Here is a 15,637-nt window from a genome sequence, read left to right as displayed (position 1 = left end):
GTCACATGCATTAAAAACTCCTTACATATCCTCGACTTCATCTTTGTTTTTTGGGTTTACGAATGAAAAACAATAATAAGAGAAAATAATTTAAAGCTAGATGTAGTTAATTAGTAGAGTTAGATGTGGGTTGCGAATTTTTGATTTTCTATACTGAAAAACGGAATTAAAAATTGGAAATGTATTTTTAATCCCAAAATCAGAATTAAAAATTGTTGACAAATTTTTAATTTAAATATTGGAGTAACAAATAAAATATTATCTTTCATATCAAAAGCTGGATTGAAAAGCGATAAAAAGGAAAGTTTTTAATGTTTCGAACAAAATTAAACCATGTTTATACATATTAAAAATAAACTTTCCTTTTCAAAATATAATCAAAATCGTAGAATAAAAACCAAGGAAATAATTTAACAATATAATTTTTTAATAATTAACGTGAGATCAACATTTTTTTATTTTCCAATTCGGTATTTATGATTAAAATTTTCGTTGTTTTTTTATTCTGAAGAGGGTATATTATGTTTGCCACAAAGTTTGTTACACCCAGAAGGACACTTCGATTGAAATGTTTGATGGGATATCTTCACGAAATTTAGCATAGATTATTGTTCAAGGCAACAATAGCGTTTGGCTGTCAAACAGACCGATAAAATTAAAGATATTTTTATACCCTGTTATGCTATAAAAAATGCACCTGTGAACCTTTGGTGTAGCCGAAGTTAATGTTTTTCTTGTTTTTAATCCGATTTGTAGGATTTAGTTTTTTCAATTCTACGACTTAGAAACTTGAAAACTATTTTTAATTAAGATTTTCTGGATAACCAAATATAAGGAAACTCAATTTAAATGGTGACTTAATAGACTGCATTATTTGCAGTCCTGGATGTAGTTTCCTAAGATTTTCCACATTTCATTCAAGCATTTGCTTTTTATCCACTCTCGCTCCACTCATCAACTAACATATGTATGTATGTAAGGAACACTTAGTATAGTAGCGTACAATTTTAAATACTACTACTAAAGTTTTCGAAGACTTATCGTTCCTTGAATAATTCTGGAATTTTTTCAATAAGTTTTTCAGACTTTATCGTATAATTATGAAAAGTTGTTAATTTAGTTATTGTTTCAATATACTTGTAGTATGTTTACTTTCATTTCATTTTAGTTGTAATTTATTGAATAGAGATTTTACTCGCATACTCTAAGTAGTATTTACCTTCATAATTTACTAATTATTTTGCTGAAATAGCCTATCTAAAAAACAAAAATACATGTACATAAACATACGTACTTATATATATTAAACGCTATGGTTATATAATATAAACGCTTGGACTTACATTTGAATACACATTGATATGTTCGTATAGATAAATGTATGTATGTATATGTATGCAATATGCTTTATGAGTACATATGTATGTATGTATGCGAAAATATGTATAAACTATATAAAAGTCTTACACAATTATATATATATACATATATATCTACATACATACATAAGTGATGATGCGTACTTAATAAATAGTTCATATAATTATGATTATGGTTTATCGAGTTTTATTTTTACTGTTTTTGAAATACGTTTTGATGCTTTTGCTTTTGCATATTTTATTTTGCTTACCGATGTAAACCAAATGATTAATTAATTTGTTATATGTGTTCTCTTTTTCGTTTTATTACTTTTGTTTCCGTTTTTTGTTCTTTTCTCCTTTTTTTCGGTGTGTGTTCGTTCGTTCGTTTGTTTCTTTGTTGTCTAATTTTGTTTGTTTCAGTTGCGCGTTATTCGTGCATTCCGCTCAACATTGGAAGATTTGAACGAACGCCGTTCGATGCACAGTCTGCATAGCTTGCGCAGTCCACGAGGCACAATACCCGGCTACCCGCTTTACAATTCTAACCTGCTTAATCCTAATTATGCTCAACAGCAACGTAGGTACAGCGCACAACAGCAGTCGCCACTAGCGAAAATTAACACTCAGCCTGACAACGGCATCGATGGGTCGACGACGGGAGCCGCCCTAATATCTGATATATCCTACATCGACGAAGAGCCGCAGCAGCAGCAGCGTTTAAATTTTTTGGGCCACGGGACGGTTGGTGGCGCAAGCAACGGCCAATCGACACAACGCTGGTCCAACGGCTTTTCCGACGTGACCCACCAAATACACCAACAACAAAAGCAGCTACAAACAGAGACACGAATTTAAAATAATTAAATAATATTTAAACAAAAACCAACAATAATAAAAGTAAAATAATTAATTAGTTCAAACAGGGAAACACAGGCGACATATAATCATACATATAGTAACATGTACTCACCACACCAACGCAAATAACTGCACTAACACGACACATTTTGCGGAAATAATGACATTCCATACCTACATATGTAGATACGAATGTCATGTAAAGTTCAATAAACTGACTTCTTACAGGCATATCAATAATCGGCTTATTTTAATACCCAATCAAACCTATGTACTTATCAATATTGCGTATGTATGTATATTTTTCGTACATATGTATGTTGTATTTGGCACTTTGTAATTGATAGCCTAATTTCAGGCGTTCAATCGTTTTATATCATGTTTTTTTGGATAAATCAGTGATAGCACATACATATGTAAAACAAAAAAAATTGGCATTTACCATTTGATACCCTTTTTGTATACGCTTTTGACATTAATCAACAATATAGCTTTCCCTCCTTCGCTTAATTCTATTTATAAGTTTCACATAATTAAAAAAGTCTAAAACAATGTACACAATATACATATTTACATTTTTCTTCATTTCGTACACTATGCTTGACATCTCTTCCCGGAAATTATTTATCGAAATAAGTTTATTGAAAAATTTGCATATTCTTTTGTATACCAGCTGTGTTATTTTTTGCTGACACAAAACAATTAACGATAAACTAAGTTACTTAAAATAAGCTCTTTAGGCTTGCAGTATTACGGTAATTAAAAGTCACAAATACTCATACAGTGGCAAATGTTTGAAAAAATATGCACAAGCAGTAATAACTAACAAACAGTTGTTCAAAGGTTTTAAAATATAATATATAAATATACACAAATATTAAAATTATTGTTTGTATGGCTACTTTAAGTATAATCATTTTCTAAATTAAAGAACATGAATGCATGCTTAGGCTTTCGATTATGCAGTTTTGCCCTAAAAATACGCCAACACATTTGGAATTTATAACGACTAATAGCTTTTTGAGTAATATATATGTATAGTCAGAATTTTTTGTGAATTGAAAATATACGACTGATTTGTTTTCTCTATATTGAAGTTCTATTTATCCATAAATTCGATTATATAGTTGTTTTTTTTTTTTGGCTCATCATACATATGTATAAAAATGAAATTCACACAACCGCAGGAATTGTAGCTTCGGACGCTTTCATAAACGACCCAACGATAAGCCAACAGTTTCTGTTCTAAATGCACAGTCGAACTGCGCCGAGATTTTATTTTCTGTTATTATGTTATGTATTATGTAGAATTTTTGTCTTAAGTGCGTTCAAAATATTTAACGCTCTTTCGTGGTTTCGCTAAATTTCGTTCGTGTGAGTCGCGAGAGTCTTTAGTTCAGGAAATTATTTTCTACGCACAGGAGCGTATGTACAAAATATGAAAAGCATTAAATTTATTTATTTTGTAAAAAATATACTAGGAAAACCTGATCCGGACGTCAATTTAAAGTTTAGCGTTTATACACAGGAAATATATATATGGTAATATAAGCAGAGATATATTTTTTATATTTAAATAAAATAATTTAAAGTTAGCGTGCTTTTGTGTCAAATGTACTTAATGAGTTTAAAAATACGTTACTAGGCGAAGTTTTGTTTAAAAACATAAATAAGTGCACATTTTTTGGTCACAGTTTATGCATATTATATTATTGTCATACTATTTTTACACCTGTTTGGGCTGACTACAGTACTTATACGAGTACATCATCGGTATGCATCATCAAACAACATTGCAAAACGAATTATTTGGCATTATAGAACTTTTTTTACTATTACTTTCACAATAAACTGTTTTTTTCGAGATAAAGATAAAAAAGAATGAATTTAAATCCGATAGTTTAATTATAAAACAACTGCTTAGTTTTCACCGAAAAGTGAAGCACAAACATTATTCAAATATATAGGAAAGTGTTTTCAAAGTATATTTTTTTTTTGCCAGAATCACTGAAATGAATACATTTGAGTCCGCCATTGTTGCATATGTAATGCTTGAAACCGTCACCGACGTACTTATCGTCCGTATTAAAACATCATGACATTATGCCCGAAGTGGCAACGTAGAAATCAGTTACTCTCTTTTGCTTCCATTTCACCAATGTTGGCATTGCTCAATTTGTATACATGATTTTGCACATATTTAGTTTTCTAGTTATAATTTTCCATAATGTAAAAGCTCAAAACCAATTATTAAAAGTAGTCTAACTAATTATAAATGAATGTATTGACTGTGATTTTGAGTTAGTTTAAGAATTTGTCAAATATATTCAAGGTTATTTTTTAACTACCACAAAATATCGAGACTGGCAACCCTGAGTTGCAAGCGGGCAATCAGCTGACTCATTTTTACGAGACAAATCCAATTTTTGCGGATATCCTACGGTACGGTCTGTAGAAGCGGACGGTAAAAGCGGTGGTGACTTCATTTACATTGCACTCTTATAAGATAGCTCTTATCAGCTGTTTCGGAATACGGGTTTACCTCTGTGACTGTTTCTAGCATAAATATCAAAAAGCCTGAACTTTCTTAGTGGTGCAGAATTTTTTCTGTGACTATGCATCGACGTAACCCTGCTTTCTTTTCATTGGTTTCTTTAGTTTTGGGAATAGGAAAAAGTCACAGGGAGCCAAATTAGGGGAATACGGTGGTTGAGGCATGATCGGTTTTGTTTTTGAGCGATACTAATGCGACATTGCTTTTGCTCAAAATTTAGCAATTTCGGAACAAACTTCGCTGCCACACGTTTCACGCCCGAAACCTTTAAAAAATTGATGGCATGAGCCGATTGATATGCCAATATCCTCTGCAACGACGATTTTCAAGAACAATTGTTTCGATGTTTTCTTCGCTTGTTGACGTGGTCGCACCTCCAGGATGCTCATCGGCATCAACATCTTCTTGGCTTTGTGTAAAGCGCTTGTACTGCTTATATTTGGACCAAGTAGACTAACCGAATGCCACAGTCAACATTTCAAGTGCCTTGGAGCACTTTATTCCATTTTTAACGCAAAATTTAATACATATTCTTTGATCCATTTATTTCAAAAGTCAAAAATCAAGAGCACACAAAACTCTTTCTGTTGTCAAAAACAAACTACTAATCGAAATTGGCTCCTAATACAAGCACATGATAAACATATGTGTCCGATTATAACCAAAACAAAATATCGATAATCGAATGTTGACAGCCCGCGAAAAATTAAAATTCATCTTTTACTTTGAACACACTTCGTACATATAAATGATTTTAGCAAGAAACTTATTTTATTTTTTATAAATTGGCTGATATTGATTTTTACACTGACTTTACAATTTTACACTGTTAGTGTTAGATCACCGAAAATACCAGTTGATTTGTTGAAAATGTTTAGTTTCGCTGTACTGGGCCGTCACAGCCGTAAGTGTCTGGATTTTTAGGCAAAATCCAGGCGAATAGGCAAATTTAGAGGGTGTAAGCGTCTTGTGATTTGAACTTTGTACGAAAACAGGTTTAAGTCATCATGAATTATCCGTTGTAATGACCGTCTACTAATTTCAAATTGAACTTGCGAGTCGAAACATTAGATTTGCCTGAATTGACGATGCAACAGCCGCGGTTGTTTCTTGAACACGAACATACGGATCTCGATGGTACGGTCTTCTTGCAATACTTCCAGATTCGGCAAACATTTTTACCAACCTCATAATGGTCCATCTACTCGGGAGAGTATCGCCAAAATCCTGCCTGATTTTCCTTTGGACGGAAGTGACGGACTGCAAAGCATGATACGGCTGCACCATCCAAACCTTCTTTGGCGGTATCCCAAGCACTCAATTTAACAAATTTAAATAATAACCTGCCAGATAAAAAAGAGTAAATCGATTATTCACACAGAAAAAAAGTATTTACGACTTGTTTTTGTAGCACGATTCGTGAGCTACCCTGTATTAAAATCATCATCAAATAAGATTGGACATAAGTTCAACCAAAACGGCTAACTATATTTTATGTTTAGTTGATGTTGACGTTCTAACCAGAGAATCGGAATTTATTATATCAAGGATATGAGATTTGGACCAAGGTCTGAACCATTTCCATTCATCTTCAGCCCTAAACCATAGCTTGTTCACTCAAATTTATTAAAATATCATTCACATCACATTTAGACTAACCTAAACACTTCAATTGCAGGTGAGAAGTCGGAAATCATTAGGGTATAGTGGGGGCAGTAAAGGTCTGGGCTGTTTTCACTAAATTTTGACATTGCTCAGTTATATTCAAGAATAGGGTGACCACCTTTTCAAGATCTCATTTTCGTACACAAAAAATTTTTTTTCTTGCCTCTTTCTATAATGATAGTTAGATTACTATAAGTTTATATTATGTACAGTTTTTAATTAATGAAAAAACGGTGCTTGCAAATGCAATTTAATTTAATTTGCGTATTTTTCATTTGATGCAATTTCCTTCAACATTTTAGGTTGCATTTTTAAAAATTCAAAAAATTTCTTACAAGTGATTTTAATGTTGTATCGAACATATAAAAGATCTCGCAATGTTTCGATCTTTATTTGTGATTTTTCATCGTTCCAAATCTGATTGATCAGAGAAAATACTCGTTCAACGGTGGCTGATGTGCCTGGCAAGGAGAGAATATACGATATGATTCTGACCATGTGGTTGAATGGAACCTTCTTTTTGACGAAATGTTGAAAAATTTCAACCCAGCGTTGATCGGTGGCAGTACCATTTTCTTCCCACGATTGGATTTTCTATTCGGTTACGTATCTTTCCAAATACGTGAACTGATCGAATAAATCAGTATCGGATGATTCCAGATCAAAATGGTTATTGGTTGCGATGTACTTCGCGGTGGTTTCGATAAACTTCCATTGCGGTGGTTGATCAAGCGCACACCAGGCAAAAATCATAATATGGTCAAATTGTTCTTTCCACTTTTCAATATATTTTATACATGATTCTAAGAAAGAAATGAATAAAATCTTTTAAATTGAAAATAAATCTAAATTAATATTCGAACCATAGAATTGACGTGAGAGATCTTGCATCTCTTCTTTTGACACTCTTTCGTCAACAGCAGAAATATGTTCCATTTCCTTTTGCACTGTAGCGGACAAAAATGCTTCTTTTTTCCGAGATTCGAGCGATTGGACAAAAGAATTGAGTGCATGCCCAACTTCCATTGCATTATTATTGTCGCTTTCCACTGCTTTAACTGTTCTGTTGAAAATAGATGCCTACATAAGAAATTAAAAAGAAAGTTATTGGTGCCTGACACATTTCATTCCCATTAACCGATACTTACTTGATCACGAAGGAAAAGCAGCCACATCTTGGCCCTTTGATCTTCAAAAAATAGTAGCAAAGAATTTGGGGTGTTGGGATCTCCCAAAAAATACTCCTTAAGACCATCAAAAATTCTTAATATTGAGTCGACTGATGACAACAAGCCTAGGAAACGAGTTTTGCTGTAACCTATCAGTTTTTTATATTCCACATCCACGGATTCACAAATTTTTTTCAATTTTGCGACACGCACGGTGAACAAATAGAAATGTGAATAAATTTTGACTACAATCATCTCCACATCAAAAAGCATTTTGTCGCAAGCTTTTTTTAAAGTATTGTGAACAATATGCGCTGCACATCCAACTCCAATCAATCCAGGATAAAGCTGCTTCAGTTTGTAGAACACATTATTTGTGCCGGTTCGATTAACGTTGCCAAAATTACACGCCGCGTTATCTCCACAAAACGCAACTAGTTTCTTATTTATGCTCAATTTGTTCATAGCGCTATTCAGCAAATTTACAATTATTTCGGAACTTTCTCCATGTGCATCTACCAAGTCTATAATTTTCACTTTGACGCCATCCTTTTCCGAAAAGAAGCGAACTAATATCGGAAACATTTTTGTGCTGCCATGATTAGAGGCGTCCGTCAATATAGTGAAGAAATGGCAGTCAGTCATTTAAGTCTTTCTGGAGCTCTTGCAATACGAACGGTGCGAACACTCCGGTTGCGATGGCTTCGCATTTCGTTCGCGCACAAGAAAATTTGGACATTGCATTTTCGGCCGAGCGAAAACTGTGATTAGAACTTATCACATGAAATGCCCAAACGCCTTCACACGCCGCGATATGGGCATCTGTTCCGGTCAAAGTAGAACTTTTTAAATATCTATTGAGTGTGTGGCTGGACGTGGCAGCGTGCAATGCATTTTGGTGGTTTTTTGATTTAATATGCGACTCAATGTCTCTGCGACCACTATGCATAATACTAAAACCCGTGTTGCACACTTCGCAAAGGACATCACTTTCGGTCTTCGCTTTCTTAATAAACGAAAATTCTTCGCGCAATTTTTCGTTAAATATATTTACTCCACGTTTTCGCGACATTTAAAAAAAATAATACAACGTACACACACAATAGCGTCGCTTCCACAATATCACCTGTCAGCATAAGTTTCACAAATTGTTGGTAGAAAATACATGAATAAATGTAAATAAGAAGAGCTTTAACATATGTAATTTCTCTTTAACACGAACAAATACAATAAAAGCATTCCACAAACGACGTTGCCATAATGGCGAGTTTAACATAGTTAAAGCTGGGTGAATATATTTAATTTGCATTAGGGGTATTCATTCCATCGTCACGGGTGGGACACAATTGTATAGCAATTTTTTGTTGTTTTAACGCAAATTACGTACATCAATCCGTTCAATTTACGTACATTTTCGTGATTTTCGCTAAAGCTTCGGTACACGGTACATGGCTCCAAATTTACGTACTGTACGTGTCATTTACGTACAGGTGGTCAGCATATTCAAGAACATATTTTAAGAAATTTTATAAATACATAACTCATACACTGGCCGACCTATTCAGCATAAGCTTTGTTAGAATACGGAAGTTTTTATATGTACGGTATAATGCCAACCGTAAGTTTGAAAATCTTATATATGAGAGATAGGTGTAGTATTGATGCTTATCTATTTTTGTGTGTATCATATAATATAAACAGAAAAAGATAATCTCTGAGTTTAATTAAGGTACCTCATATACCATCACCAATATACGCGGGATAAAGTCAATCGCAAGTTTTAAAATCCTGATATTAGTTATATGGCGTCTAGGGCAAGATTCCACTCGAGTTTATCCATTTTGTGCACAAAGATACATTGTTATTAGAAGAACATATTGGCCGATATTTGCGGTAAAAAGTCAGTTCGGAAGTTGAAAATTTTTCTATTACGTGTATGGGGACTAAGGGAATTATTGATCCGATTCAAGATATCTCAATTTTTACTCAAGATACAGCTTGCACAGACGGACGGACAGGCAGTCACCCGGATTTCAACTCGTCTCTTCATCTTGATCATTTATTTATATAGAACCCCATATCTATCTCTAATAGTTTTAGGTGATACAAACAACGGTTAGGTGAACAGAACTATTATAACTTGTAGCAACATGTTGCAAGAGTATAAAAATATAAAAGCATATTGATTGGTTTTACTGTATATACCTATTATATACCAATAAATTACCCAGTAGATAGTTTTTCCGATTTCCTGTATGTATGTATATACCACCTTGTTGAGTGGGTGGATATCCATTGGTATTAGCATCCATTATGTATGTATGTGCAAATAAAAAGAGTATTGTCTAAACACAACACTCTCAAATATGAACGCAGGTACAAATGTACATAGATTACATATAACGATGACGTTTTTGACTTAAGTTTTGACAATTCCAATTTAACAAGCCAGAATTAGCAAGTACATACTTCTGTATACCTTTACAAAAATTCATGTACATATGGTAATGAAAAAGAAAAAAAATATCAGAGATATTTACCTAAAAAAAATGTATAAATATTTTAAAAATATTAGTTCAACCGTATTAGTACCATCGTGATCTTTTACAACAGCTATCTTCGATTTACCAAGCGTTGGTGAGTACCGAATCGAGCAAACTATGCCAGATGACCAAACAAATGCGCAGTACTTGCGGTGCAACCCTGCGCTGACATGTCTTCTGACGCATGTGCAATTGGTTAAATTTTTTTCCTGGTGGAGAAATTCTGCTTTTCGCGGCAAAAACCGTTTTAGTAACATCGTAATTTGGTTTCCTATAAATAATTTAATAGATTTAAAGCCGTCAATTTATAAAATACAAGAAGTATTCCATTTCCAATTTCATTTTTACCAATAATTTTTCATTTGAGTTATTCACAATAGTAAAATTGATCTAAAATATGGGAAACAAAATGGTTGTGCCACTTTAATGAGGTATCCACATACTTTCTTGTACGAATTCAACTCGATAACTTTGTTGTTGCTTTTACATGTAACTTTTTTGACAAGAGAGTAACGTGGAAAGATAGCAAGCAGAGAAATGGTGAATCGAAGAGAACAAATGTTTGCTAGCTATTATTATTACACATTTTTTGTTTTATTCTTTTTAGCAAACTTTTTTTTATTAATTCTGTTTATATATACAAAATTGTTTTATATATGTATGCTTTCACTTTGCTTACTTAAAGTTAATGCAATACTTTATGTATTTCTATTATTTAAAAAATAAGCAATACTATAAGTATCAAAAGTCAATATCTAATGCACTTATTAAATGAATAAATATCTACTATAAATCTATGTTTCATTTTTAATTTATAAAATAAACATATACATACGTACATGTATATTTGTTTCGCTTTGTGTTGGTGTCTTTACTTTTTGTTTTCAATATTTAAGCCGCTTGTATTACAAAATTTAAGCTACAAATGCTTGTTCATGATTGCTAGAGCCAGTAGATTTATAGCAAGATTGTGTAAATTGTTGGTTTTGTATCAATTGATACATATCAGAAAATTAGTTTACGGCGGGGTTTTTCCTTCCAACCAATTGAGATTTCTGTGTTCAAATAAATGCGATATAAGAATTATCAAAAGAGAATTTTGTTTAAAGTAGTTAATAACAGCGGTACCACATCAGTTTCCAAAAACTCTCCATTTAGTTAGAATTTCGTATATTAAACATATATTAAACATTTTGCCAAACACATTATATATTACTCAGGTTTGTATGCTGTACATGGTCTTAATAGTTTCGTAAAATTAAATATACTTTTACTATTTTTCGTTGCATTTTTTCATTATAACCTTGTTGGTCTGCTTTCTAACATGTGGACAAAACTTAGTTATACACAACTACGTTTTAAAGGACAAATACAATCAAGGTAGGTGCAATTGACTAAAAATAAAACATTACTTTTTTGCAATAATATTATTATAAATGTACTATTTAAAGCAATGCCATACTAGTATGACACATTTTTTACGACATGACGTCTTGATTAAATTGTGATTGTAACTTTAAAAAAACTAACTGTGAGAAAAGCGTAAAGCGTGGGCATATGGTTCATTTTAAATAAAAGGTAGTTTACCACTATGTAACTATGCTGTTGCCCTAGGGAGGATATATGTAAATCCGTTACGAATACTTGATACCAGTAGGAACGCCATTTACATTCCACGATCCACTATTAATGCGCTTTCCATGATCAAGTAATTGTTGCTTGACACATTTTCAGAAATAATTTTTGTATCGTACAAAACTTAAAATTCATTCCTGCTTTTCTGGATTATCACGTGTGCTACTATAAATAGTTACAGTTGGTCAGGGTTGCGAATTTGTTGATTAAAAAATTTTTGATTAAAAATTAAATTTTTATTTTTTAATCCCGATGTTGGGGTTACAAACTAAATTTTAATTATGAAAATATTATTTTTGAATTTGAATGAACTCGAAAAATTTTTAATTATAAAAAAATTATTTAGTTAATTCTTAATTATATGCTTAAGACTAAAATTTGTCTTTTTTATTTTTCAATTCGATAGTTCGAAAATGAATTTTTAATTTTTAATCCGGTTATGGGGATTACATTTTTTTTGATTTTTTAATACGGTATTGCAAAGTAAAAAAAAATTGTAATTCAATTATTTTTGTAGTGCATTATTTGCAACCCTGCAGGGTGCCAGCTGTACCATAACGTCGTTTAAGTCGGTTCGTTGTGAAACGTGTTTTATTATTTATTTATTACACAACTCACTCCAAAAACGGTATTCTGACATTTAATCTGACAGTCGAAGTTTTTGATTTTTTTTTAGATACCTACACTTGAGATCAAATCTGACTTGGACTGGTCCATTTAAGCTACGCAAACCGAATTGTTAAAACAGTTTTCATTTGGTTGGTACAACCTTTTTTATGTTCGTGCGAAATTTTATCTCCATATGTTAATTAAGTTATTAGTGTGCGTTTGGTAGCTGTTTATTTACGACGCGAAAAGGTTATGAGTCGTGTTTCCCGAAGCGGGTATTAAAACAAAATTTCTAAATACCGTCTATAAGCTAACCGAAGGGTACCTCAACGTGGTACTCAACTGGGCGAATAGCAGCGGCTTAGCCGTCAACCCAAGTAAAACTAAAATTTTTTTATTTACTAGGAGATATAAGATCCCAAAAGAGCTTCTCTCCTCTTTCGGAAGTTCACGTCTTCAACCTTTATTCTTTTAAATAATATTGCTACTCTTTCAGGGTGGTGTGCATTCACTAAGACAGCAGAGCGGCAATATTAGTTGTTTAGGTGCCTGGTTATAGCGGTATCACAATCAACTGCAAAGCCGATAAGCTAGCCAGAGGGGCGCCCTTGTCCCGCTTACATCGATCGAGTTGGATCTCCATTCACCTCTTGTGTTCTAGCACTGGACTAATGGACCTCGAGTGCGTTTAGCAAGCGCTGGTCGACGACTAGCTCCTGTGCGAATGCGACTTTTAGTCTAGAGTAGAAAGCAGGAGTTCTACTGAACTAGGATTATAGTGAACACTGCTTATTCATACTGGCTGATGCCCCTGCATGAAACTGCTAAAAGTTGCTAAAATTTGCATTTTCAAACATAAAATTGTGCGAAATATTTTTTATTAATACTCTAACTGACAAGTGAGATAGCAAAAATTATCGATTTTTATTAGAAACGTACAAAAAGAGAACGTATCGTGTAAAAAAAGAAAATTATTATTTGCGAATAGCTTTAAAGCATTTGAAAAGTAGTTGCACAAAAAATTACACCAAAACCAACTGCTAGCTAAAATGTTATTGTAATTTATTTATGTTCAATATAGTTTTATTATTGTTGTTTTATTATATTTGGGGATTTTTTTAATTATATAGGATATAGAAGAAAAAGATTGCGTCAAGTACACTAAAGCTATTACTTTTGGAATAATCCGTTTGACTTAAAGCTGTTCGCAATTAATAAATTTTTTTTTTACACGATTCATTCTCTGTTTTTACCTTTCTAATAGAAATCGATCATTATAGCTACTCGCATATTTTTATTTTTGAAAATATAAATTTTAAAATGGGCAGTTTTTATCAGTTTCAAGCAAAGGCATCAGCCAGCATAAAATCAGCAGTGCAAACTGCGCAATCTTTTTCTACTATTGTATATCATATAAAAAAAAAATCTAATTAAAGAATAGTACTAAAATTATAATTCACATAAATCACTTACTGGATTTGATGTAATTTTTTGAGGCAAGTTTTGGCATAGATGCCATTTTCGCTTTGTCGAACTGGTTGCATCATGCGCAGTTTGCATTACCGAAAGCGTCCCTAATTGCCCTTAGCAAAGTTCAGGGGTCCGCATTCGTAGGGGTCCTTACACTGTCCAATAGGCATTTATGTGTTGGAAACATCTAGGCACTTTCTTCTCCATTGTCCAGCATTTGCACGACTGAGGCTGAAACATCTTGGTAGTCTTACCTTCGGCGAACCAGAAGACAGAGCCGAAACTGACATTACCCGTCTCAACAAATTTGTGATAGGCCTATGACCTATTGTATAACCTTTTTTTTTAGGTACCACAACCGACCGACGTTCTAAGCTGTCCAAGTGAGATGTCTGTTTGGATCGACCACTTAACCTAAACTAACCTCCCCGGAACAGATTTTTCTGTTTCGAAAAGAGAAAAAATTCACAAAGTGGCAAAACGGTGGCTGAGCGAATTATACTATTAATATTATAAAGTCAGTCACAATCATGCCAGATGTGACGGCGCATTTGGGTCTTTTGGTAGGAGTCACGCTTCACATCCAAAACTTTAAGCAAAATGGTTGAGTCGATCCAGAAGATATGTTGAGATCTTTTGCTATCTCTGTGATGTCGACACAACAATTTTAAGCACTGTTCCTCTGTATTTTTTGTTATTCTCGTCATTAACAGAGGTAGGTGAATGACTTACATGAGGTAAGTTTTCGATGACTTCACGACCTTTACTGAATGCTTTATGCCACTCAATTACTTGTGTTTGTGATAAAGTAGAGTTCCCAAAACACTTCTACAACAATTTTAACGATTTCGTTGCCATTATTCCATTTAAAAACACAAAATTTCAAGCAGACTTGTTTTTTTAATATTTTTTTCTATATCGCCAACTAACAGCTGCTGAATATACATCAAACATAGACGTATTTTTAATGATTATAGACAAGTAGTGCCAGAATTACAACAATTCCTGCGATTCCACAGTAGTCCTACCGCCGAGCATATTTATGTTATAAAAGTTTATCATAAACTCCATCTCCGGCTTAGTTAGGCCCTAGCAGCTCTGAAAGTCTCTTACATCCATATATACATACATATGTACACTCAGTCATATGAACTGATTGTTGGTTGGATAATTATATGGATTACAAATGCACATTGATATTTGCATAAACTTTTTTATTTCAATAATTATATCTTAAACTTTCATATAGAAATAAAAACCAATATTTTTTTCAAAACTCTGCCTTTGACGCGACCTTGAATGCACCACTGGCACTGCGACATAGTGGCCTTCTTAGCAAGAGATTTTAACTTCAGAACCTTGAAACCAATTTTAAGTTTTTACATTAGGTTTTTAACCCCAGTTATGACTAGACACAAGCTTTTTATTCTCTGAACAGGGCTTATTAAGTTTGCTACACCCAGAAGGAAATGTCGGCGCGCTTTAAAATTTGTATGTACATATATAAATGATCAGCATGTTGAGCTGAGTCGATTTAGCCATGTCCGTCTGTCAGTATATACCCGAACTAGTCCCTCAGTTTTTAAAACATCGATCTGAAATTTTGTTCATGTCCTTTTTTCTCCAAGAAGCTGCTCATTTGTTGGAACTGCCGATATCGAACTATGGCTTATAGCTGCTTTACAAATTGAACGATCAGAACCCAGTTCTTGCATGGAAAACTTTTTTATTTCACGACATATATTCACGAAATTTAGCATGCATTATTGTTCA

At 33.1% G+C, this 15,637-nt stretch overlaps 1 protein-coding gene across 10 annotated transcripts in view; it reads left to right on the top strand.

The window, feature by feature from the left end:
• PMCA (plasma membrane calcium-transporting ATPase 3) overlaps positions 1-15,637 on the top strand; it is a 205,597-nt gene that overhangs the window by 113,161 nt on the left and 76,799 nt on the right. For 4 of the 10 annotated variants that reach the window (XM_036365751.2, XM_070112621.1, XM_036365740.2 and 1 more), the window contains one exon: positions 1,782-10,947. The exons of the other annotated variants lie outside the window; for them this stretch is intronic. In XM_036365751.2, coding sequence (XP_036221644.1) covers positions 1,782-2,216 — 435 coding nt within the window. In that variant the 3' untranslated portion in view covers positions 2,217-10,947. Of the gene's footprint in view, positions 1-1,781; positions 10,948-15,637 lie in introns of those variants that run through there. 10 annotated transcript variants of the gene reach the window in all.

The sequence above is a fragment of the Bactrocera oleae genome, chromosome X (assembly GCF_042242935.1).
Source record: "Bactrocera oleae isolate idBacOlea1 chromosome X, idBacOlea1, whole genome shotgun sequence".
Lineage (NCBI taxonomy): Eukaryota > Metazoa > Arthropoda > Insecta > Diptera > Tephritidae > Bactrocera > Bactrocera oleae.
This window is presented reverse-complemented; position numbering and strand designations above follow the sequence as displayed.